This window comes from Perca flavescens, chromosome 17 (assembly GCF_004354835.1).
Source record: "Perca flavescens isolate YP-PL-M2 chromosome 17, PFLA_1.0, whole genome shotgun sequence".
Lineage (NCBI taxonomy): Eukaryota > Metazoa > Chordata > Actinopteri > Perciformes > Percidae > Perca > Perca flavescens.
In genome coordinates this window covers 10,788,621-10,812,707 of record NC_041347.1, presented here as the reverse complement: position 1 = coordinate 10,812,707, position 24,087 = coordinate 10,788,621, and the positions used below count along the sequence as shown (strand labels likewise).

Genomic DNA, 24,087 nt, shown 5'->3' with positions numbered 1-24,087 from the left:
TCTCCAAGAAGGCCGAATACTCTGAACTCCTGTTTGGTGCATATGCACAAACAACAGTCAGAGTTTTCCCCCCCACAACCCGCAGGCGTAGGGAGGCGACCCTCTCGTCCACCGGGGTAAACTCCAACACAGCGGCGCTCAGCCGGGGGCTTGTGAGTATATATATGCATGTGTGTATATATATATATGTGTGTGTGCGTGTATATATATATATATATATATATATATATATATATATATATATATATATATGAAAGGGACAGAGGAATCAATTCAGAGTTGATTCTTAAGAAATATATTAATACCCCATATTTGGCCCAATGGACATAAACTTTACCTCTCTAAAAAGAGCTTTAGCTATCTGTGATTCTTATTACAGAGAGTTAGAGGGCAACAAGTCTTGTCCAAGAGTATTGCTGTCTGTTAGGATAAGAGTTAAGCCCTCGTGTAAACTTTGTGTAGCCTCTCCACTGTGCTATATGATGATAGTGTAAGAACAAGCTGAATAAAAGTCAGCCTTGCGTCTCACAGAATGAAAGGACATCCCCCCAAGCCTTTCATATCAGCCTCTTGTTTATCTGTGTGTGCTTGTTTCTATCTCTTTTGTCGCATACAAGCACAACTAATCCCATTTTAAGCCCTTTTCCATCGTTACCCTTTTCTTTCCTTTTAGATGATTCTTTCGCTCTTCATTGCATCGTCTCCGTGTTGGGAAACTGCAGCAAAGAAATTGTCCCAAAGCCAGCTAACTCCTTGTTCTCACATTCTCTTGCCTGACCGCATTGGATTTTAATTTGCAGCAACCCAAGCAGTATAATTGTCTAAATTGATAAATGACGATTACTAAATTTTTCTATTTACTAAAAAAAGATCCTACACTATTCTGAAGTTTGTCAGAGGCAGGGAGTGAGACCATATATTGCACTGACCCAGTGTAGCCACAGGTATCCTCTGACTTTAATGGGCTTTGTCTGGGACAGCATGAGCACGCCCTGTCTCTGCCCCTGTAACAGGAGCAAGACGGGAGACCCTGTCCAGTGCAATGATGTGAGGGAGATGACTGGGCTCCTAGTATACAGGTCAGACAGCTATGGCCACGCCATTTCCCGCCTGGACAAACTGATAAGTACTAAAGGCGATTATTTTCCCTCGTCTGCGTTCTCACACATATCTCTATCCTTCAGGGCTGCTACACCCTGATGCTCTGATTTCATACTACCTAACTCGTATCAGCAGGCATGCTGTAATATGGACAAGGCTAATGCCTGTTATTCTATGGGGAGCTTATTGTGACTGCTGCATTGCTGGGATTTCTCCCGGTTTTCAATTAGACGCTCCGAGGCTCTCCGCAGACTGTTGCTATGTAATCTCTTCGAGAAGGCAGATAGTCTGCGGGAACCTGATCACAACACAATTCAAAGTCTAGTCGCCTCTAGTAGTTGTGTTCACAATCAAGTTCAGACCTCACTGGGCTATGATATACTGTAGGTCTCATACAGCAGGTTTCCTCATTTGATCATTTTCTCATCATTCCCATGATTTATATCATTTCTTCAGTCAGCCCATGTCCCACAGTTACATGCACTTCACAATTCATGCTAGAAATTCAGATTAATATCAGACATTAAGCTGTGTGTATATATGCTAAAGTAAACGAGCAACAATGAAAAAAAATTAAATTACATTTACCAAGGTTCAGTCAGAAGCATCCGTTCTGCCCTTAATCTCATAAATTCTTTGTTGTCCTCTCAAAGCAGAACATGATATCCTTAACATATATATTCCAGCTTTATCTATTGGTGTTGGAGGTGCTTCTTTTTTCATTTATCTATGGGATAAAGGGGATACTGCTGGCTTTGAGAAACGTTATCCTAAGCTATCTGCTTCTAAACAAGCACATTTCCAGATGCCAAACCCAATTTCCTCTGCCTCTGTCTTCCAGCCAGCTGTTGTTTTGTACAGAGCATGCAGAAACAGATTTAGTATCGTCTAGCAAACTGCACAAAAAACAAATCAGAAAGGAGGGTAAATCCCAAGTACTGTAGTCTGCACTTACAGACACAAATTCGAACACACACACGTGCACACACAAAGTGAAGAGATAAGGCCACACTGCCAACTCAAAGTTCTGTTGAAAGGAGAAAATGTAACACCTTGAGCTAGCAGATCAAAGCTAGCAATCAATAGTTTGATTATTTTCCATGAGAGCGGACAATTGTGGATCGATACTTTTGTCTGTGACTAGGTTGAGAATCAGTTTAGCTTTTACTGCAGACTCTGGAAATGACGTCAACGTGGGAAGCACTCAGGAATCTGTAGCACAGTGTGTTCTAAGTAAGTGCAATAATGAGAGGACCATTACTCAGAGAGGAGGGGTGAGATGTTGCTGATGCAGAGACCCATGTCCAGCGGGGCTACGGATGAAGAGCGTTAATTGTTACCCACCCTACAGGAATGTTAACAGAATTTAAATGATTACAACACATGTTCTAAACTGTATCCCTATCCTCTGACATTTTCTGTCTGTTTGAGTTTCTGTTTTTTTGAAGTCACATCGAAGAGGTTTATAATTCAAATCTCTTGACACACTAGTGTCAAAGGTGAATTCAGTTTAACTTTGATCTGCAATGCCATTTTGGAAAATCAGGGCAGTGTGCAATTATGGCAGCAGTCTCCATTGGATTAACGTTCTCTGCACAATGTCGCACCGTCTTGTAGTTAGGCTCCTTTACAAAAGCAGACACCATTTTGTCACAAGGTGGAGGTAGCCATGAAAGTAACACTTCTCCATTCCAAAATCAAGAGAAATATAGGAATGGAGAAGTGTTCCTTTCATGGCTACCTCCACTATGGAATGCCTTTTTATTCAATCTCAAATAAATGAATAAAGATGCCTATGGAATACATCCTGAAATGAATATATAATACATGTAAATATAAATATATTAATGAGTCAATATATTTCAATAAATAATTAGGTTTTACTTTTATTTCATAATGTCACATTTATTTATTTTAGGGGCTTTTATTTCATAATTTTAGATTTATTTGGCTCTGCTCGGTCTGCAGAGCTGGCGTGACCCGCTCTCCTCCTTGCGAAGCAGTGTCATCGGCGGGATTTTGCACTAGCTAGTTAGCCTGGCAACCAGACGAATCTGCCGAGCTTATGTTTTATTTCCTCTGGCACATAGTGACATGCTGGCGATGCCAGGCTACTCACTAGTTGCTTTTAGTCTGAGGCTGTGAGATAGCCATGCCCCTTCATTTGAATATAAGAAGTGAAAATAGAGAAATAAATAAATGTGACATTATGAAATAAACGTCCCCTGAAATAACTGACATGAAATAAAAGTCCCCTGAAAAAAATAGGCATATTTATTCATTTATGTATTTATTAATTATTTAATATTGAATAAAGCGGCATCCCATACTCCTGGGGCCTCGTATATAAACGTTGCGTACGCACGAAAAGCTTGCGTATGATGGTTTTCATGGACACTTTCACTTGGACACGGAAAAAATGAACTTGACGTGAGAATGTGCAGCCCGTCACGCAAACTGTTGAGCAGTCGTGAGAATGTGCGGGCCTTCCACAAAGTCTTGTCTGGCTCTGTGATGTGGCGAATTCTAAGTGAAAAGTGCCAAAACTCACCAGCGTTACAAAATATCGTTTCCACTTCACTTACTGGCATACGTCTGTGACCACTTTCAGTCATCCTCTGTATTTCCAATAGATGAAATATCGTACTCACTGTGCAACAAAAAGATCGGCATGGAAAAATGCAGTAGTGTCTGAGTCTGTAGTTGCTGAGGCTCAGACAGCCATGGCGCACAGGAGGCGGGACGCACAGATCCATCTGCCCAGGGACAAACGCTGTGTCAGGTGGGCAAACTCATGTGATGAATCATTGATCCCGTGGAGGATTTGTAGGCTATTAAGTCTTAATTCTGCACATATTTCTGTTACTGTAGTCCTATTTACTATTTCATTATTTCATCCACGCGTGGCGCAGCGGATCTGTACGCACTGTCACCTGCTGTGGAGACGCTGGCCTCACTAACCCTCCTCCTCTGAGTCGGGCCTCCCTCGCGCTGGACTCCGTTTCACTGAGCCTACAAACACTTAATAAATAAAATAAATGGCATTACATCAGGTAGTTCAAACAGCTTATTATGCGTAATTTGGACTGACATTGAGATGCATGTTCTGTAACTGGTGTGGCGCTGCCACTATTGTCGTGATTTTCACTTCGACATTAGACTTCTTTTTTTTTTCTTTTCTGCCATGGTGCATTCACCGCCCGGTCACCATTTGCCACTCTTGGAATTTTCTTTTATTGCTTATCCAAGATGACAAACACCAAACGAACGTTATTTACTCGCCTCCACCTCCGCGATCAGCACCTCAACTACAGTCGGTGAAGTTTTGTCGACAAAGAATGACGTCAGGGGCGCATTTATAATAATTTCCATATTCATTAATGGGAGGAGGCAAGGCAGGGTCGTTCACTCTTTCATGTGTGCTCAATTTCACGTTGATTGTGATGTATAAAGGAAAGGTGTGCGGGACCTGGCGTACGCCCGGTTTTATACATGTGAATATTTCTGTGCGTAGCTACTTTCCAAGTTTGGGCTGTACGTAATCTTCTGGTATGAAAGCTGTGCAGTCTTTTATACATGAGGCCCCTGGATGCAGTAGGAGGAGCTGCTAGTCATAGCTGAGTCACCTGCACCTCCTCAATAACATTAGAAGTGCATCTTGCCAGCTATGTCAACCACACAGAGGACCAATCCCGATGTCCACACTCATGGCTTCACTGACTTTTAGGCGCGTTCTTGGTAAGAAGGGGCTTAGGGCTATCCCACTGTCAAATCGTCAAGTGCTTAAGGAAATCTCGCAAACGTTTTGAGCCCTTTTGTGCAAACTTTCTGTAAGCCTGCATTTCTGCAGACTTTGCCTGAGAGAATAACCCACAGTTTTTCAGTGTTGTGTGACGTTAAAACACAGGGTTACCAGGGGAAGCCCGGAAGCGTTAAAACAAATGTTAAACAATGACTATCACATGGGTGTTCAGCCAGGCTTATTGGGTGTAAGATAACTAAGAAAAAACACATTCATTTAGAGAAATGCAAGCTTAGGTTATATTACACACCTAGTTTATTCATCAACACTTCTTTTTATTTTGCTTAATGATGCTGGTTTGACAAAAACAAATAATTTGACAATTACCTCTCTTCCACTCTGTAAAGGGCCATCCACACCAAGAACAATAAATATTACCATAACTATAACACTGCTAAACAATAACGTACTGTTGGCGTCTAGCACGCACTGTACGCTCCAGCTGATAATAATACAGTACATAATACACTAATACAGCAAAAGCATAATAAAATGATCGCAACGATATTGTTCGCCACTGTCGTTACTGTTGTGTCGACTCCACCATCCGCTTGAGTTGGAACAATTTTCAAAATGTTCATAGTTACCGTTATTGTTGTTTTTGTGATATCTGGGCAGAAAAGGAAGTTGCTTTCATCCGCCATGTATTGTTTTAGATTTTAGAATATTTGTCCTTCAACCTTTTTTGAAGAAAAACTTTTGATGAAACTAGTTCATTGAGTATTCATGAAATGCAGTTCTTCTGCCAATGGCAAGACACCCACAGGGCCATTATGACTGCATCATACTCACAAAAACGTGTGTGTGTGTGTGTGTGTGTGTGTGTGTGAGCAAGTCAGTGTACGTGAGAAGCTGTTCGTTTAAATTTAAAAGTGAGTGTAGTTTAAAGACAATAACTAAAACCTCATCAACATGATTTGCCTGTAGGCGTAATCCTTAAAAGTGACACTAATTTGTGTACATTTAGCAAAATACACAAAATCTTAGCCTCAAGACAGCACTGGCTGCATGCCACGTCACATACTAAAATACTAAAATGTTCCAGCGCCCCCATGGTGTTGTCACAAACTAGAGAAAACAGTTGTCACTGGCTTAGTCATGGCGATTACACTTGGAGAACTCCTGCTTCGGCTGTCCTCAAAAGCTCATTGCTCGGAGAAAGTCATTGTCCTCCACTTGTTGCACGCCCGATTGAACTCATCAGATCAAATGCCTTATTTCTTCGGTTCTCTTGGGCAATCCCCACATAATAACTACACATGTATGTTTTTCACTTGTGCGACTCAATTCACTCCGTCTCTCCCATTTCTAGCCTCTCTATTTTTTCCCTCTTGGTCTCTGCTCTCACTCTTTTGTGGAGGAGAGAATGTCAATGAGTGAACTGTTATGAAAATGAGCCTTCATTTCATTGTTCATGACACAACATTTAAATGTGTTTGTCAATAGATAATATGAAATCCACACCCGTGCTTTTCTTTATGCTTTGGTAATACTCAGATTATTCAAAGTGGCAAATTATTTGGATTACTTTTATCTCGTAATTGTAGTGCTAGCTATTGAAGCTATTGCACACATACTAGATATGCACCACAAGGAATTAACGTGTGTGCGTGTGTGCGTGTGTGCGTGTGTGCGTGTGTGTGTGTGTGTGTGTGTGTGTGTGTGTGTGTGTGTGTGTGTGTGTGTGTGTGTGTACTTCACACTAGACAAAATCATGGCATGGTTTCTCATTTTCCAGTCCAGTACTGTCGGTAATGTGAGAGCATGGCTTATCCCCCGGAGTCTCACACCATAGAATCAAACTCTGCCAGTTAGCACCACATATGCTCTGACTCACACTTTCACACGCTATCTACATAAGAATTCAGAATAGAAATACCTTAACACACATGGAACACATAAGCACCTCCTCTAAATATAAATATCTAATGCAGCAATTTCCCCTCCCCTGGGGTTCTAATCACAAGGTCCTAGCAGATCACTGGAGAACCGTTTCAGCAATTAGAATATGATTATATTTTCCTCTCAGTGGGACCCGTGAGTCCCTGTGTAATTTCAGTCTGTCTCTCTGGTCAAGCTCGACCCAGCGGAGCTGAGGAGGCAGGCCTTTCTGTGGCTCCTGATGCAGTGAGTCAAAGCCTCTTTACCGGACGCATACAGAGAGTAGAACAAACAGTCTGCGGTTACTGTGCACATGTACATTACAGCAGGTGTGTGTGATTGTGTATAAACGCCACTCACTTGTCCAGGTGTTTTCCCAGTCGTCCGGGTAAGGAGCGGCTGTTGGAGTAGCTTGGCATGCGAGTCAGGCCACTGAAGCTGACAAACCAATTTAGAGGCGTGATACCCACACTGAGTGGGTCTGAGTCCCTGAAGATCGTTACCCCCCCACTACCACCAATCATTAGCAACATGAACTCCAGTCCAGGCAAAACCAGAAATGTTGTAATGATTGTTGTGTCAGCTTATTTTCACTGGTGCATGGTCATTGTCTTGTCATTGACAAACTGATACACGTAATAAGCTACTTGGACCAAACAGTTACTTTAGGTTTAATACGTTGATTACATGGGGTCATCTGTTTGCAAGGGAACATTCAATTATATTGATCTTCTATTTCATTACAGTATCTTCCTTTTTCCTCATTTTCTGTGGAACCCAAATCGTGAGACTGTCCCTCCCAGGAAAAATGCAAGCATCAGCGGTTTCAGTAAATGGTCTCACAAAAATGTTCATGTTCAAGTCGTCTCGCATTGCCAGACCATCCTCCACAGCGCTGCACAGGAAGGTCTGGCTAGTCAACACATTCAACAACAACATTCCTGGTTGGGAGAAAAACGTGCTATAATTTATTGGCATTTCTTTAAACCAATCACAGTCTCTCTCAATCACAGCAGAATAGTCTCGGGAAGGAACTTGTTTTGGTGGAACACGTGCACATAGGGAGGGGAGCTCTGGAATTGAAATGACTGTTGAGTGTGTGATGAGAATTTTACTCAAAAAAATATAAACATAATTTGATTGTCTGTTCTAACTCGGAGTATGTTTCCCAAATGGCCCGGAGTTTAAAATGCCAACACAAAGAAAGCGGAAGGTGAGGGCAGCACCGGAACTATCCCATAAATTAAACGTTGTAACATTATCAGTTGTTTTCTTTTAACCGGGATTGTGGTTCTTTTCTAACCTTGGCCAAGGTCCTCTAAATTTACGAAAGTAGTCATTTTAACCCAAACCATGACCTTTCCCTAACCAAGTCATTTTGTGCATAAACCTAACCAAACCTTATCCATACAGTAGGTGTTTAATCAGAAAATAAATATGATTAGAAATGGAAACGGTGACTTGTAACCACTTTGGAAGGCACAGTCAAACCTTTAGGGAATGCCCTTTCATTCACAATGATTTCAATGTCAGCATGTGTGTATTTTAAGTTGGTATTAAGTTATCATGTTGAGAACTTGAGTAATGCAGGAGTCGCACTGCATTCCTTTTAACACTTTCTCCAGTTCCACAATTAAATAGATTATGTAAGCTGGACATAATCAGCAGTAGTTTTTGTCCCTTCTACCTCCCTCCCTTCTCCACCTTTTGGCCTCAATCCAGGCTAATTACCCAAGGGCTCTGCTCTCTCTGCCGGCCTGCCTCCCATCTCTATGCCCTCTCTGTGCGCTTTGTTCTGTTTCTTCCCTCCTCTTCATTCCCAGCTAGATACAGGGCAATAATAGAGCAGCGAGTGGGGTGTGGGGAACATAGGCATGGGTTAATCTGTTGACCCCTGCCGTTGTGCACTGTAGACTTACCATCTGACCATGTTTCTCTGGAGTATAGACCTCAGCTATTACTATAAACTATTTGAAAGAGAGTCATGCTTAATTCCTCAAAGTGCAGTTCAAGGTGTGCCCTACTTACAAAAAGTACTGTGAAGATATGTAAATTCTGAGAACATGCTTTTTTCTATCATGCGGGAAAGAAAACTTTCCACATACAAGATATTAAAGTTTTCATATCTATGCCAGTCAATGTCGTACCTTATCATGAAGGGAAATTTGATGTGCAGCCAGAGGTTAAGACCATACCACCATATTAATGATGTTTACAAAGAAAATAATCACAGTATAGGAAACTGCACAGAACCAATGAACAAATAACATAAATTAATTTATTCTGACTCACATATTTATATTAACATTATACTTTTTTTTTTAAGTAAAGTCTGAAAAGGTGCAGTTGTTGTAGATTGTACATTTCCCATGAAGTAGCCTTTCTTTTAAAGAGAGAAGCAAAATAATGATTTGGTCCGCAACAAAAAGATGATAGTTTAATGCTATTGAGGCCGAGCCAGTAATAAACTAAAAAGAGCAGTTTTCAGAGAGATGGTTGCTTTGCATGGGAAGTTCCCCTCTCTCTGAATTTAGATCATTCCAATTCTTAACACACATATGCTCAGTTGTATAGTATGTTAGATTAAATAACACCTCAGCCTATAACTGATATGTTTGAAGTCTGCTCATATCAAATAAGCTGTAATTGACAAGAGTGAACCAAAATCCAAATGGGGTTATAAGGCGCAAGTGAATCAGTTCCAGGTGGACTTGACTGTCAGAGCCCTCTCATTCAGTTCTGTGAGCTCCATTGTTTGCTCCACTGAGCAGATCACTCTGATAACAGTCACATGAATGAACTACCGCTATCTCAAGATTGCTCAGGGGCTTTTTCAGGTCTCATACAACACATGTCGCAGGCACAAAGAAGCCCAGTGAAATTGTGAGGCATTCAGTGTTTTTGAATGAGAGATGATTCTTCTGACATTACCAAGGGAACGTGTGCAGTGGATGGGAGACACCGGGCAATGCAAGGGGAGGCGAGGGCGATTGGGTGTATTTTCGTTTGTTGTCTCCATCTGCTGGGTGCAATTAGCAGGCAACAGCCCACAACCATAAGATGCCTCAGAGGGTGAGAGCGCGAGACTGAAAGTGTCAAAGAGGAGTGTAAGTGAGGTGAGAGAGTTAATGGGAAGGACTGTAATTGTAAAAAGAAGTGGGGGAATATATGAAAATATGAGAAGAGGACTCAAGCGGGTCTCAGTCTAATATTTTAACCTGTGTAAATGATGTGAAAAGAGAACACCAGGCACACTTAAACTTGTTAATGAGAACAGTGCAGCATTCATGATTTGAAACGCTCCTCTTTGAAGGAGTGCATAGAGTATAACAAAGTTAATGTGATTCATCCGCGCATGTGAAGTGATGTAGTTCAGGAAAAAATGTGCGGTGTGCTAATACAGGCTTGTATGCAATCGCATTGTCTGGAGCTTTAAATGTCTTGTGTTTCAGAATTCGGGGTGGCATTGTATTCTCAGCAGAAGGTTAGCTTATTTAAATGAATTAAATAAGCATACTGTAATTTCAATATTGAAAGTGAAACTGAATAACACTTATGATGCAACTTGAATTCGGTGAATGTGAATTGACGGTAACCCTGGCGTATATCCAGTAAAGAAGTTAAGAAGAGGGTGAAGCGGACAAAGAAATGGAGGCAGTGGAAGGAGTGCACACAGTGACAGATAAAACAAAGGGATGCAGGAGAGGCAGCCTGTGGACATGTTGGAGGTGGTGGGTCAGCCAAAGGCAGGTAGAGAGACGAAGGACGGCACAGCAAAAGCTGTATCCATATTGCATGAAATGGAGACATGCACATAGCTCATCCACCGCCTTCAAGTCAGGAGGCTCCTTGCGGCGTCTCAGGAGTTATGCTAAATAATCCACAACGCCAGTTTCGTTTGTCTCTGACTTTCCTCTCTCTCTCTCTCTCTCTCTCTCTCTCTCTCTCTCTCTCTCTCCATCCAGGGAACACCAACAGCGTTTTTGCCCTGGACTACATCAGTGGGTCCCTGACAGTGAATGGCCAGCTGGACAGAGAAAACCCACTCTACTCAGCAGGATTCACTCTCACTGTCAGGGTAAGCTACTGACTGGGAGTCGGTTGGGGGGGAGGGACTGTCGCAGCCAAGAGAAGGGATCGAAAGTCTGTTTGGCCAGTGGATAAAGAGAGGGCTTTGATATGATGGTGTATTAAATCAATGCAGTGTCTGGGTTTGATATAGCCCCCAAAGACCTGCTAAATGAAGTGCTTCACCCCGACTCATACTCTACATATTGGGACAGACTTTGAGGTAGATGCACTCTGCTATATTAGGAACGATTTCAAGGTCAATACTTCACTTAAGACTGACTAAATACAACATCAGTACCATATGTGTTTATACAGTGAAGACATTTTATGTTTGTGATTCTATGATAATGTCCCCTTCAGAGGCTTATGTTCAGTGCCAACAGCCAGCAGCCAGGGAGGACAGGAGGAGCAGAGGAGGATGAGATAAAGGAACAGGATTTAGAGTCCTCCTCAGTGCTAAGGGCTCCTTTGTTCCCCTCTCTCTTTTTAATTTCTCTTCTGTTTGAAGCAGGTGCAGTGTCTGAATCCCTCTGTCCCTCCACTGAGCCTAAAGTCTATCACACTTTGCTTTTTAGCATGTCAGTCCTGCCCTCTCACCCCACCCACTGCCTTCCCACCTTGTCCACTCCACCACTTTCTTTTTTTGTCATCATTTCTTCTCTTCCAGACCAGTATTCTACAGCAAGTGGTTCCCACAGGGTGTGAGAGGGTGCGTGAAATGGATTTCCAAGTGCAACTGAAAGTGGAGGGATTTGCGATCAAAGACAGTTTTTCCCTGTGTAACTGCAATGTTATGGGAGAGTTTTAAGGCATGTCAAGTCAAATAGTTTACACCTGTACATCACATTAAATGGCCTTTAAAGCACCTAATGGCCTCACTAGCACTCATGTATTTACTGTACTCGTGTATCTGTGATGATTGCTCAAAAAGAGCAGGTTGCATGACGGTTCTGTATGAGAGATACAACTGGCTCTAAGGTTTGATATAAAAAAGATGCTCCCTTACATATTCCTGCCTTAGTCTATCTTTTTAATTGAAATCAATAATTGTGTGAAGAAAAGTAGAATACGTGAAACTGCTGAAAATGAAGAAAAAAATCACCCAAAAATATATTTATAAGATATGGATTTTTTTCCCCTCTACATTTTCTTTCCCTCTCTCTGCTTGCGCTTTCTTAGGTGGTGCTGCTATTGATTGTGGTGTGCCATAGTAATACAACTAATTTCTCAACTTCAGGCAGCTTAGATAGTGCTGAGCGTGTGGAGGTGGAGGTCAAATGATTCAGTGGCGTTGGGACGAGAGAGGCTAAACTACCTTGATTACCCAGAGACCAGCATGTTGTTCCTGCCTCTTCCCCTATTGCTTGTGACACTCTTCCATCAATAAGAGACCATGGCTGCCCATCCCTATCGTTCTCTCCTATTTTCTATATTCTCTATATTTTTATTTCATTTCAGAGACCTCACAGAGAGCCAGAAACAGAGGGAGTGTGTAATTGTCTCAATGGGACTCCTTTCTTCTAGATTTCATTGTGTGTATGTGTGTGGATGTACATGTGCTGGCCCTCTCTTGGCCTCACTTTGAACTGTCCACCTTTTGATCCAATAAATGAACAGCTGTAAATACCTGCCTGAGATTGCGAGCTGACCACCTCCATCCAAAATGACATTTTCGGTGCAATCAAATCTCTCTCTCCCTTTCTCTCTCTCTCCTCTCTGTTGCTCTCTATAAGGCCACAGAGTTAAACGATGACCGCAGTCCATCAAACGCAACAGTGAGGACCACCTTTACCATCCTGTTAATTGACAAGAATGACAACGCCCCGAAGTTCAACAGTTCTGAGTATCGGCTCAAAATCACCGAACTGGCCCAGGTGGGCTTTGCCCTTCCCCTGTACATCCAGGTCGAAGACAAGGACGAGGTGGGTGGATCACATCCTGATAGCTTGCACAGTCACAACATTCTTGGCATTGGGCTGATACTCTTATCCAGATAAGGTTGCAATGACACCATACTGCCCCTGTATCTTACAATTGTTAGTAGAAATGTTCTGCACTGATCCTACAGTAAGAATCCATATGACCAATCCAGGCATATTTTAATGGATTCGGTTGGATAAAATAAGGCTGATCAAAATCTTATCGTTTCTTTACTGTACTGTGCAGATCTGTCCACCTGTTGTCCACCTGTTGCTGCGCCGTCCTCCTTTACGACAGCCAGCCTCTACAGTGCATCATTTTTGTATATGCAAGTGAAAATAAAGAGAATGTGAAAAGAAATTCTGCCACACCGCTGCAGTTAAGTCTGAATTCAGACACAGAGGTTGGCAAAACACACAGATTTGCTGAGCACCAACATTAATGGATGTTTTTTCTGATTGTCGCTTTCATCAGTTAAAATGATAAATGTCGCTGGCAGCCGTTAATGGAATTAATTTTAATTCTATGAGTTGTCTGCTTAAAGTACTCTCTGCAGCCATCAGTGTCTGTCAAAGATCATTTGTGAGGGAAGAACCGCCACACTGAAACATCTGACAGCGAATGTTTTTGTAATTCCAACAAAGTGATATATCTTCTCTACCTGGTTGCTGTACATCAATCTCAAGAGTTTTTCATTCATATATCAATAATTTAAGCTTATAAACAAAATAGTTTTGAACCAGGACCTTCAGTGTTTATAGAAGTGTAAATATAAGTATCTCTATAATATCTCTCTACATAGACCGCTATGACAGCTACATATGAGTGGTGTGTATTTTGTGTTTCCCTTTATAGGTTTAGATTTATCTGGTTTATAAATGCTTCAGCCAAAAAGAACGTGTGTGTGTGTGCGTGCACGCTTTTTCTCTCAGCAGTGTACAACAGCACGCTTTAGTATGTCCGCCACTTCCCATTAGTTGAATCTACCAACCTACTGGGGTGACACACACTAACTCAGACACCAGCACACACATACAACACTTTTTCACTTTGCTCTTGCTCTGCCACTCTGTCTCTCACTTTCTCTCTCACACATGCACATGCTCGCTCACAGCAGCGCATTGGACTCGACAATTTAATTTGCTCTGGAAGAGACGGGATAGAGCATCAAATTATACCTAACGAGGAAAGTCAATCACCTAGGGTGCAGATAAGCCGAAAGCTAGTCAACTCTGATTGATTTCAGGCACAGCAGCCGCCAGGGTGGAATTTGACAGATAACTGCAAGTCAAGTGGATAGAGAAAAAGGTGGAGAGTAAAGCGAGACAGACACACGGACAGGAAAAGGAAAGGAGGGACTCTTAAGAAAAATGGTTGAACAGAAAGTAGCCTGCAATGGAGCAAAACCAGAAGTCTGAATAATTGGTGGAGCAGGAAGAAACAGACAGGAGAGAAAGGAAGCACTGAGCACAGAGATAGCTGGAGTATTTAGCAGCAAGTCTGTTTATTCATTCCAAGGATGTTGTGTCGCAATGACGAGCGCAAAGGAAAGTACAGCGAGTGCTTTGCTGCACGCAGGTGGGGTGACGACCCAGACGCCTGGCATGTGATAAGAGATCCCTCTGGAGGTTACCACCCAACATTTTACCACTAGCAAAAGCAGCACAGTCTGGGGAGGTACCCAGCCGCATAACATTACAGTATCTCCAAGCTAAGATTGCCACAGCTAACTGCTTATTCGTCATAATATAACAAAACAACAAGCTTCAGGAAGCACTCAAAAGGAGCAGGATTACACACAAAAATGTCAAAAAATGTAAATTGTGTTGCTGGAGACTTCGAAATAGTAAAATCTGTAAGACCTTTTTTGTTCTTGCAATTTTGTATTGCGGTTTTGATCCTTTAAACCTGCATGTCAGTGCTGATACACACTTGTTCACAGTCTGCTACACCTGTGCTTTAATCTCGCTTTTTCCAAGTGTGAGAGATTAGAGGCAGACATTTCATTTCTTAGACTATGACACAAGTGGTAGTTACCTCTCTCTCTGTCTGTCGCTCCCTTCATATCCTCTTCTGCTCGGTTAGCATCTATAAAACTTTTGCCGCTGGAACTTGTCACTAAACTTTGTGGCAGTCGTGTCTGACAGGGTGCTTTTATTGGGGGCTTCTAAAGGCAGGAGCAAATGGACGGGCAATTACGTTTATGGGCAGTTTGAGGTGACATCCCTGCATATTGGATGGTCTTTTAAATAGGAGCCATCAGCCACAATGGTTCTCCCAGAGATGAAAACAAAAACAAGGGGGCTATTTCAACCGGCAGCATAATGCCAATCGACCACCGCACCCGTCTTCCTCTGACTGCCGCAATGGCTACATGATTGGCCGCCCTTCAGCGTTATATATCAAGACAGGAGGGATCTGGAGATGTTTTCTAAGCTCAAGACAGCCACAGGCTTCTTAGGGCTCTGATGTCATTTTGGCTACGTTCACACCGCAAGTCTGCCTGATTCAGATTTTTTGCTCAGATCCAATTTTTTGTTTGGCTGTTCACATTACCTTTTAAAATGTGGCCTATATCAGATTCCAGTGTGAACTGTTTGCGGTTTTGAACTTACCCGCATGCGCAAAAGAACAATAACAATGACATCAGACGCAGCACCCTGTTGCACTAAAGTTAGGGAGGTTTGCCGTCATCACCTTTTTACGTGAGCCGATCCCCGCCCTGGCGATGCGACGCGTGGTTGGGTAACAATGAGGACAGTCCGCCCCAGTTAACAGCCGCACTGGAAGCAGGGGGCCCCGCCCCTCCCCGCTTGGGGAGGGTGCAGCGAGGGTTATTGAGGTAAAAGTCATATCAAATCCGCCTTGGCTGTTCACACTGCGGTCGCATTGAAAAAAATGAGATCTGGGTCGGATTCAGGACCACATGTGGAAGTGGCCTGAATCTGATCTGAAAAAATCAGATCTGGGCTAGATTTGAGTGTTCACACTACTTCTGAAGAAGTCTGACCTGGTCACTTGACCCCGGATTTGGGCCACTTTGGCCTGCAGTCTGAACGTAGCCTTTGACCCTGACTTGGTTTATATTTACCCATGATGCCACGACGCCTTACTTCTCAGAAAGAGAAGTAAGAGAAAGATGAAGTTTATAGGTCTTTTTTTAGAGGTTATATTCAAATGATACTAGCGTCGCCAGCCATACAGACCCATTCAGTAATACAGAACATAGTATTTCTAAATTAGATTCCATGCTCATATAATCTCCCAGTCGGACATACTGGCTACAGCTCGGTGGGCAGTGCATGGGGATTTACTCCGATGTTGCACTCAAATGGTGATCTACGTAATGTGAAACAGTGCAGTGCAGGCTTTATGTAGTGGAGATAAAGATGAATGTGTGGTTATGGACAAAAAATGTCTATTGTGTTGTTTAACCTTGTCATATCCATTTTATCACACATTTAATGTTTTTTTTTTTCTCAGCAATAGGAACAGGCTCTTTATAATTGTGTCTGTTCAATTATTTACAGTTCATAATATATTGAAGATATGCTGGTATGGTATACTGTATGTGTGTGCATACAGTTCAGAAAGTTGAGGCGCCTCTTCATTACAGGTAGAGGGCCCGGTTAGTGTACATAAAGACGTTGAAGGATGGGCAAAAAGTGTCAAGATATGGCGATGGAAAAGAAACCTCTTGAACACAACTGATTAGAGTGAATGGAACTGGCTTCCCTGCTGATGCTGCTCGTGAAGCCTCATGATCAGTATCGGGTGGTTCTACATTGAATTACACCCAGGGCGAGACCCCCTTTAAGCGCCCCAAAAACAAACTATTGTAATTACAACAGGAAATACACTTCTTAAGTTGCACAATCTCCACCTCCAACATTTTCAAAAGACAATGGACACAATTCTGCACAAAATATGGAAGTATAGGTTAATAAATATACACTATATACATAAATGTGCCAATATATACAATCATAAAAAATGTAACGAGACGAGCGCAACAATAATATAAAATATTAAGAATAATATACAAATAAAATATAGAAATATTCTAAATACCACCCGTCCTTGCGCTCCCCTGAATATGTATAGCAACGCCTCCTCCTTCAAACTACTAACGCCATGTAATGAGTAAGCAAAATCAGTGAGAGTTGACACATTAAATACTTCAAAAGACTGCCATTTATTAATACAATAAAACGGTATACTCATGAATCATAAAACAAGCTCTCTCTCTATATATATATATATATATATATATATATATATATATATATATATATATATATATATATATATATATATATATATATATAATTTCAAGATGCCCTGTGCTTTAATTTGAAGAGGTCTATCATGAGTTTTTGTCTGCCAAGGCAGATAGAAAAGCTACAATTTTCATTCAAGTTAAGAAAGTTTGCATGATGTGCAACGTTCACCCGGGTTCGCCCGTGCCAAAAGCCGCCACTGATCAGTATAATTTATTATCAACTGCATTTTGTTTATATGTTCTGGAAAAAGTTATATTTTGGTGGTAATCAGGGTTTCGGTGAATCTTCAGTTCTGCCTTTCTATTTATACAGTATTTGTACCTTTGACATAAATCATATCTTTTGTCCAAAATTTATTCATAAAAACTCAATAGCTATACCGTAGCAGATTTTATCGTCTACATTTGTCCATGGTTGGTTAGACAGAGTATATATCACCACCTGCTCTCGCTCAAAAACCACTTTTTCTCTGTTTTCATATACTCACCTTCCTCTTGTTCTTTTATGGCAGGGGGTGAACAGCATGTTCCAGGTGTTTCTGACAGGAAACAATTCAGAGTACTTCGCCATCTCCCCCACGGCGGTACAGGGGCGTGCCGACATCAGAATAAGGGTGGCCATACCGCTGGACTTCGAACGCATCCCCAGCTTCAGCTTCTCAGTGAGTTTTAAACTTTAAACTGCATGAGAGAGTGAATGCTGAGACTCTGAAAAGAATCATACAGTATGAATAAATAACCCCCACAAAACACAGGTTTCTAGCTAATATGCTTACATAGGAGCTCAACTTGCTGCCGGAATTGTTAAACTTTGTGAATGTTCAACAGATCGGTTATGTAACAAGATACAAAGTGATATAAGAGAAGGCAATCTAGTTGTGATGACCAAGCATTGAGTAGTTGGTGAAAAAGCAGCTCCATTGTCCTTCTGTGAGACTGCCCTTGAATGAACTCTGGACTAAGACTGATTTCTAAAAACGAACCTTTTTTGAAACTTGTTTTTATTTGTTTGGACACAGTCGGACTGGGGTCATATCACTTTCTCAGCACTGCAGACTTGTTTGAACAGTGAAATTGGTATTTTGTTACCTCAATTTTCCCCTGAGCGGTTTACAGAACCAGAGGGTGCCCTCCCTGCTCTGTGTATAATTTATTCTCCAAATCTTAAATAAGTCAGTTCATTACAACAGTGACTTTTTTGGCACAATAGCAAATTATGATTTAGAATTTTTTTCAAGGATGCCGCCTAAAAATGTGAAATATGTTAGATAAACCAATGTTAAACCTGTACAGTTTCTTCTTTAACTGAAGTCTTTATTTAAATCCTGTTGTCTCTCCTCAGCTTTATGCCAATGAGTCAATTTCCGATCATGTTGGTTTTGCTCGTGTCTTCATTGATCTAATCAATGAGAATGACAACCGACCCATCTTCAGCAGGCCACTGTATAACATCAGCCTTCCTGAAAACACACCCCCTGGTACCTCAATGCTACGTATCCTGGTGAGTATCTTAGGAAACTATGGAGCTAAATCAGGGCCAAATGTTTTGTTCATTTGAAAAAAATATATATAGTTGAAAAAATAAAGCTTGAAATTGAAAATTTAAGTTTTGGTCAAAACTTGGAAAAAATAAAACCATGTATTCAAACTTAAAATAAGTGTACCAATTTTTCTTTCAGTTTGAATAAAATATAGATTAAATTCTGGAATTATTTTGAATAAATTATAAATTTTCATTTTTCACTTTAATATTTGTTTTCAGTTCCACATTTCATGTTTTCAGATTCAAAACTTATTTTTTTACGCCTTCAAATCTTTTTTTTTTGGTTTCAAATCTTTTTTTTTTTCGTTTTCAGATCTGTTTTTCACTTTCAGATAATTTTTTTCGGTTTCAGACTTTTGGCCCTGATTTTGCGTGGGGGGCGTGGCTTCAACTCAGAGGGGCGTGGCATTATGAGTGACAGCCTAACAACGAAGGCAGAAGACTCCTCTGTCATGTTGACTTCAGGAAATGGTGTTACTGTGAGAACTATGACTGAATGCTTTCTATCCACTATATACATGTGATGTTTACTTAATAAACTGATGCAAGTGACAAAGTTCCATTTAAAAAATTGTATTGGACAACACATGGTACCAATTACACTATAAGAGCAATAAACTGATTGTGCAGTTCGGCAGGAACAATGACTTCTCCCACTTCCATGTATGACATTGAATGTAGCACCACAGTATTCACTCGGTCAGTCATATAGCGTCCGCTCCGCCAAGGCAACCTGCTGGCGCAGCCCACAGGTAAGACATGTGAAAGATATTAGCCTTTTTGAATAGATACTTTGGGACATTATCCCCGCAGTGGCATTAACACATAAAGGGAAAATAGGTGGACAGCTGGAAATGAAGCATCGCTAGCACAAAAGTTAGCATTAACTAACGTTAGCTTCACACTAGCTGGTGTTTTTACACCAATTTTAGTGTCCAGCTCAAGTTTTTTGACTTTAACGTGTAGTGGTCTTTGTTAACCTCTGTTTGTCAGAATGACCATAACTCGACAGTGGCTGCCTGCAGCCGTACAGCCTTATAAAAACATATAATATAAAAATGTAAATGGTCTACATATAATGTAAAACATTATAGATAACTAACATTGCTAGTGTTACCTTTTCATGGTTCGTTTAAACAACATAACTTGTCCTGGTCCGCTTTGTTAATCAATCAATCAATCAAAGCTTTTATTACGGACACACACGGTCCAGAAAACAGACAGTAAGACATACAAATACAAAAAGACAAGTTAGTGTATTCTGATACTTAAGTTAGGCTGTGGTAGAAGCCTTCAAAGTTTGCCCACTTGGCATATTTTGTAAGGCATAACTGTCATGCTGTTACATGTAACGTTATAGTGTAAAACGTAATTTATCAGGTCAGAGCATTAATGTAAAGTCATATTTGTCTACTCTATAAAAGGAGACCTTCTTCACTGCAGCCAGTGTCAAGTTATGGTCATTCTGACAAACAGAGGTTAACAAAGACCAATACACGTTAAAGTAAAAAAAAACTTGAGCTGGACACTGAAATTAGTGTAAAAACACCAGCTAGTGTGAAGCTAACGTTAGTTAATGCTAACTTTAGTGCTAGCGATGCTTGATTGCCAGCTTTGTCCAGCTGTCCACCTATTTTCCTTTTATGTGTTAATCACAAAAAAATGCCACTGAGGGGATAACGTCGCAAAGTATCTATTCAAAAATGCTAATATCTTTCACATGTCCTACCTGAGGGCTGGTGCCAGTGAATACTGTGGTGCTATAAGTCATACATGGAAGTGGGAGAAGTCATTGTTCCTGCTGAACTGCACAATCTGGCACAGTTTATTGCTCTTATAATGTAATTGGTACCATTTGTTGTCCAAAACATTTTTTAAATGGAACTTTGTCACTGGCATCAGTTTAAGTAAAAATCACATGTATATAGTGGATAGAAAGCATTCAGTCATAGTTCTCACAGTAACACCATTCCCTGAAGTCAACATGAAAGAGGAGTCTTCTGCCTTCTTTGATAGGCTGTCACTCATAATGCCACGCCCCTCTGAGTTGAAGCCACGCCCCCCACGCCAAATCAGGGCCAAAAGTCTCAAACCGAAAAAAAATCTGAAAGTGAAAAACAGATCTGAAACCGAAAAAAAAAAGATTTGAAGCCGTAAAAAAAGATTTGAAGCCGTAAAAAAAATAACTTTTGAATCTGAAAACATGAAATGTGGAACTGAAAACAAATATAAAAGTGAAAAATGAAAATTTATAATTTATTCAAAATAATTCCAGAATTGAATCTATATTTTATTCAAACTGAAAGAAAAATTGGTACACTTATTTTTAGTTCAAATACATGGTTTTATTTTTTCCAAGTTTTGACCAAAACTTAAATTTTCAATTTCAAGCTTTATTTTTTCAACTATATATATTTTTTTTGAATGAACAAAACATTTGGCCCCGATTTAGCTCCATAGGAAACCCCTGTACAGTGTGTACTGCACACAGCTCAGAATGTGACAAATTAATTGTGATTTATTACTAAAGGGAAATTTAACAAGAATCCAAATAGCTATTAAATTGATTACAATAAACCTGACTTAACTAACTGGTATGGGTATTGTTGTATTGGGAATAAAGTCTAGGCTTGCTTGTTTGCCCGACGTGACCCAGTACTCTCCTGAGACTTCACCATATGAGTTGTGATTCATGGTGACTCAAGCTAGGCTGCCTCAGACAAAAGCACAGACAAAAAGAAATGAAAAACTCACTCACCAGCTTGACATGGGTCACTGTTGGCTAATGCTGAGAGTGTTTATGATGCTGAATGACCACGTTGGCAACGAAGGCATCTGTTAAATGTTAAAGACTGAATCTGTGGCTCAACTGTGGCTTGGTCTTAAACCTTGTTTCACGTAAAGTTGAATTAAATATGTACTTGCAACACAATAGTAAGTTCTACTTAGGTAATAAAGGTTGAATTAACTTGTCAAAAGTCCTCAATTCAAGGTAAATACAGTCCAGTAGTGTAATTGCTTGCTCTGTATGTAAGATAATAACTTTAGCAGGATTCAAATGATTACCCTCAAATTGCTGCTTATAACTCAGTTATAAAGTTTTATATTCTACCCTTAAACGTATTTGCCAGTTGCATTAAAATTCTAGATTCTAGCATTACAGAAATATCAGTTCAAACTGGATTACTATTGTCAGAGGATGTTAAAATGTCGTACAGTTCATATTGAATTCATATAAGAGACGTCGATAATAATGTCAGGAACACCTCCGTTAAAACTAATCCAATTAGTTATTTTCAAAACATATGTTGTATTATTCCCTCCAGGTGTGTTATTGTACTCTTTGTGTAGTTTCTCACAGTTGAAGTGTCCTTGAGGCCACTCCACCTCATCTCCTCAGAGTACCACCATGCAGCAGAGTTCACTCTCAGTCGCTGTCCTGACCAGCAGCCGCTACTTTAACTAGATTGGGGGGAAAAAAAAGTCTCCCACCATCTCCCCATAATTCTGCATTATTATTCATTACCAGTCATTCTCGTGACAAAGCACCCACAATCCACTAGATACAAGTGCAAAAAGCACAGTGTGAAAATCAATAGTGTTTATAGACTGGGTGCTCATGAAATGGAGATTGCAGGGCTGTCTAATACCTGATAAGTCTGGCTGATGTTGGCCTTGTCCCGGAGCGTGCAGCCATCGCCGAATCCTGATTGCTGGCTGTAGAGAGTGAACGGGGTGTGAATAGAATAAGATGTGACGGCTCTCGGAGAGGACTGCACTGGCATGGATGGCAGCACTCGTGTATATATACACTGTTAGATGAGGGTTTCGTCTGACTTGTTCGCACACAAACACACACTAAAGGCACTCAAGCCTTCTGAGATGCCACTGAAGACAAAACACACATAGAGATTAAACAGATGTTTCCCACACTCAGCTAGCTTTTCTGAGGCTGGAAAATAGAAATAGAGACACACAAACACACACACACACACACACACACACACACATACACACACACACACACACCACCCATATACTGTATATACACAATAATCTCAAGGTCAACACATGGCTACAACCAGACAAAGTCCTTGTAGGTCTTTCTCCATTTTTTATCCCATAAGATTAACATTTTGTGTGTGTGTGTGTGTGTGTGTGTGTGTGTGTGTGTGTGTGTGTGTGTGTGTGTGTGTACAGACTTATTTGCACCTTTCAACCCACTTCTGTGAGTCAGCACCAGGTAAAATAATAACTTAACCTGTCCACCACTCCACTGTCAAGGGCAAGTCATGCCGCTCGCCAACTGCAGAAAAGCAAAGTGTTAAATGTGACACAATGAATAGGCACCTAACAACTGGTTCTGTTATTATACAACTTGAGTTACATTTGTACTTAACTCATGCTCATTTTTTTCCGAACTTTATATTACAGCTCTCAGTAACCATGTCATTTGATTTGCGGGTACCTTTTCATTTTCCTGATGCCCTGTGTACCTGTCTCACTCAATCTCTTCCTGCAGTTCAAACTCTCTGCTTGTTTAGGTGCAGTGAACAACTCAAGGCATTACAATGGAACCAGATTGTTCTGCTATGACTAGCCTCTCGGTGCTCTCTGTCAGATGGCTCTGAGGTGCAACAGATGGTGGCAAAATTATGTTTTAGCACCAAAAGGGAAGACAACTCTTTCATTCTTAATCTTTTAAGGTGGCCAGAACTCCTCACTATACAGTTACACACACACACACACACACACACACACACACACACACACACACACACACACACACACACACACTTTAACTGTTGTGAATTAGCCAAAATATTGTAACACAGACTATAGCCCTTTCCCAATTCCCAGTTTGTGCATCCCCGATTCCTCTCCTCGATTCCTCTCCTCGTGTCTTAGGAGCCAAGGAGTCGAGGAAGAGCCTCGAGGAGAGAGGAGTCGAGGCAACAGGCATTTAACAAACATGAGCCATCTTTGCGTCTGAGCCGTTGTTTAAAAGCGACGACAATTAAATATGATGCGCGGCACAGCTGCATCAGCTGTTTGTTGTTTTGTCATTCGCTGTATTTTATGATCTCAGATGAGCAGAACAGTGTTCATGACAATTTCTGTATTTACTCTGAATTCACACAACAATGCAAAATGTAATAAGAATGTACAGACGTCAACATTTTTTATTTGTTGTATTTAACACAGGCATATATATCTATAATATAGTCTACATACACAGTATGGCTAAATATCCTTCATAGGCTATTTAAGTGTAAAACACTACAAATGTTTGTATGAAAAAAAACTATACAAATATATCAAGTATTATATGGCTACACAAACACTCTAATGCGTGGATCAGCTCTTCATCTGAATCCGCGTGTAGGCATCCACCCACCTGAATGCATTATTTTCTCCGATTTAGAGACCTGCATGGACATTTCACTGTCCCTTTATCCCTGTAGGCTTCGTTGATGTATTGATATA

The 24,087-nt window shown here is 40.9% G+C and overlaps 1 protein-coding gene across 5 annotated transcripts in view; it reads left to right on the top strand.

Moving 5' to 3' along the window:
- Positions 1 to 24,087, top strand: part of cdh23 (cadherin-related 23) — a 207,775-nt gene that overhangs the window by 105,011 nt on the left and 78,677 nt on the right. For all 5 annotated transcript variants that reach the window (XM_028603317.1, XM_028603313.1, XM_028603314.1 and 2 more), the window contains 4 exons: positions 10,750 to 10,862; positions 12,589 to 12,777; positions 17,570 to 17,719; positions 18,400 to 18,558. In XM_028603317.1, coding sequence (XP_028459118.1) covers positions 10,750 to 10,862; positions 12,589 to 12,777; positions 17,570 to 17,719; positions 18,400 to 18,558 — 611 coding nt within the window. The remainder of the gene's footprint in view (positions 1 to 10,749; positions 10,863 to 12,588; positions 12,778 to 17,569; positions 17,720 to 18,399; positions 18,559 to 24,087) is intronic.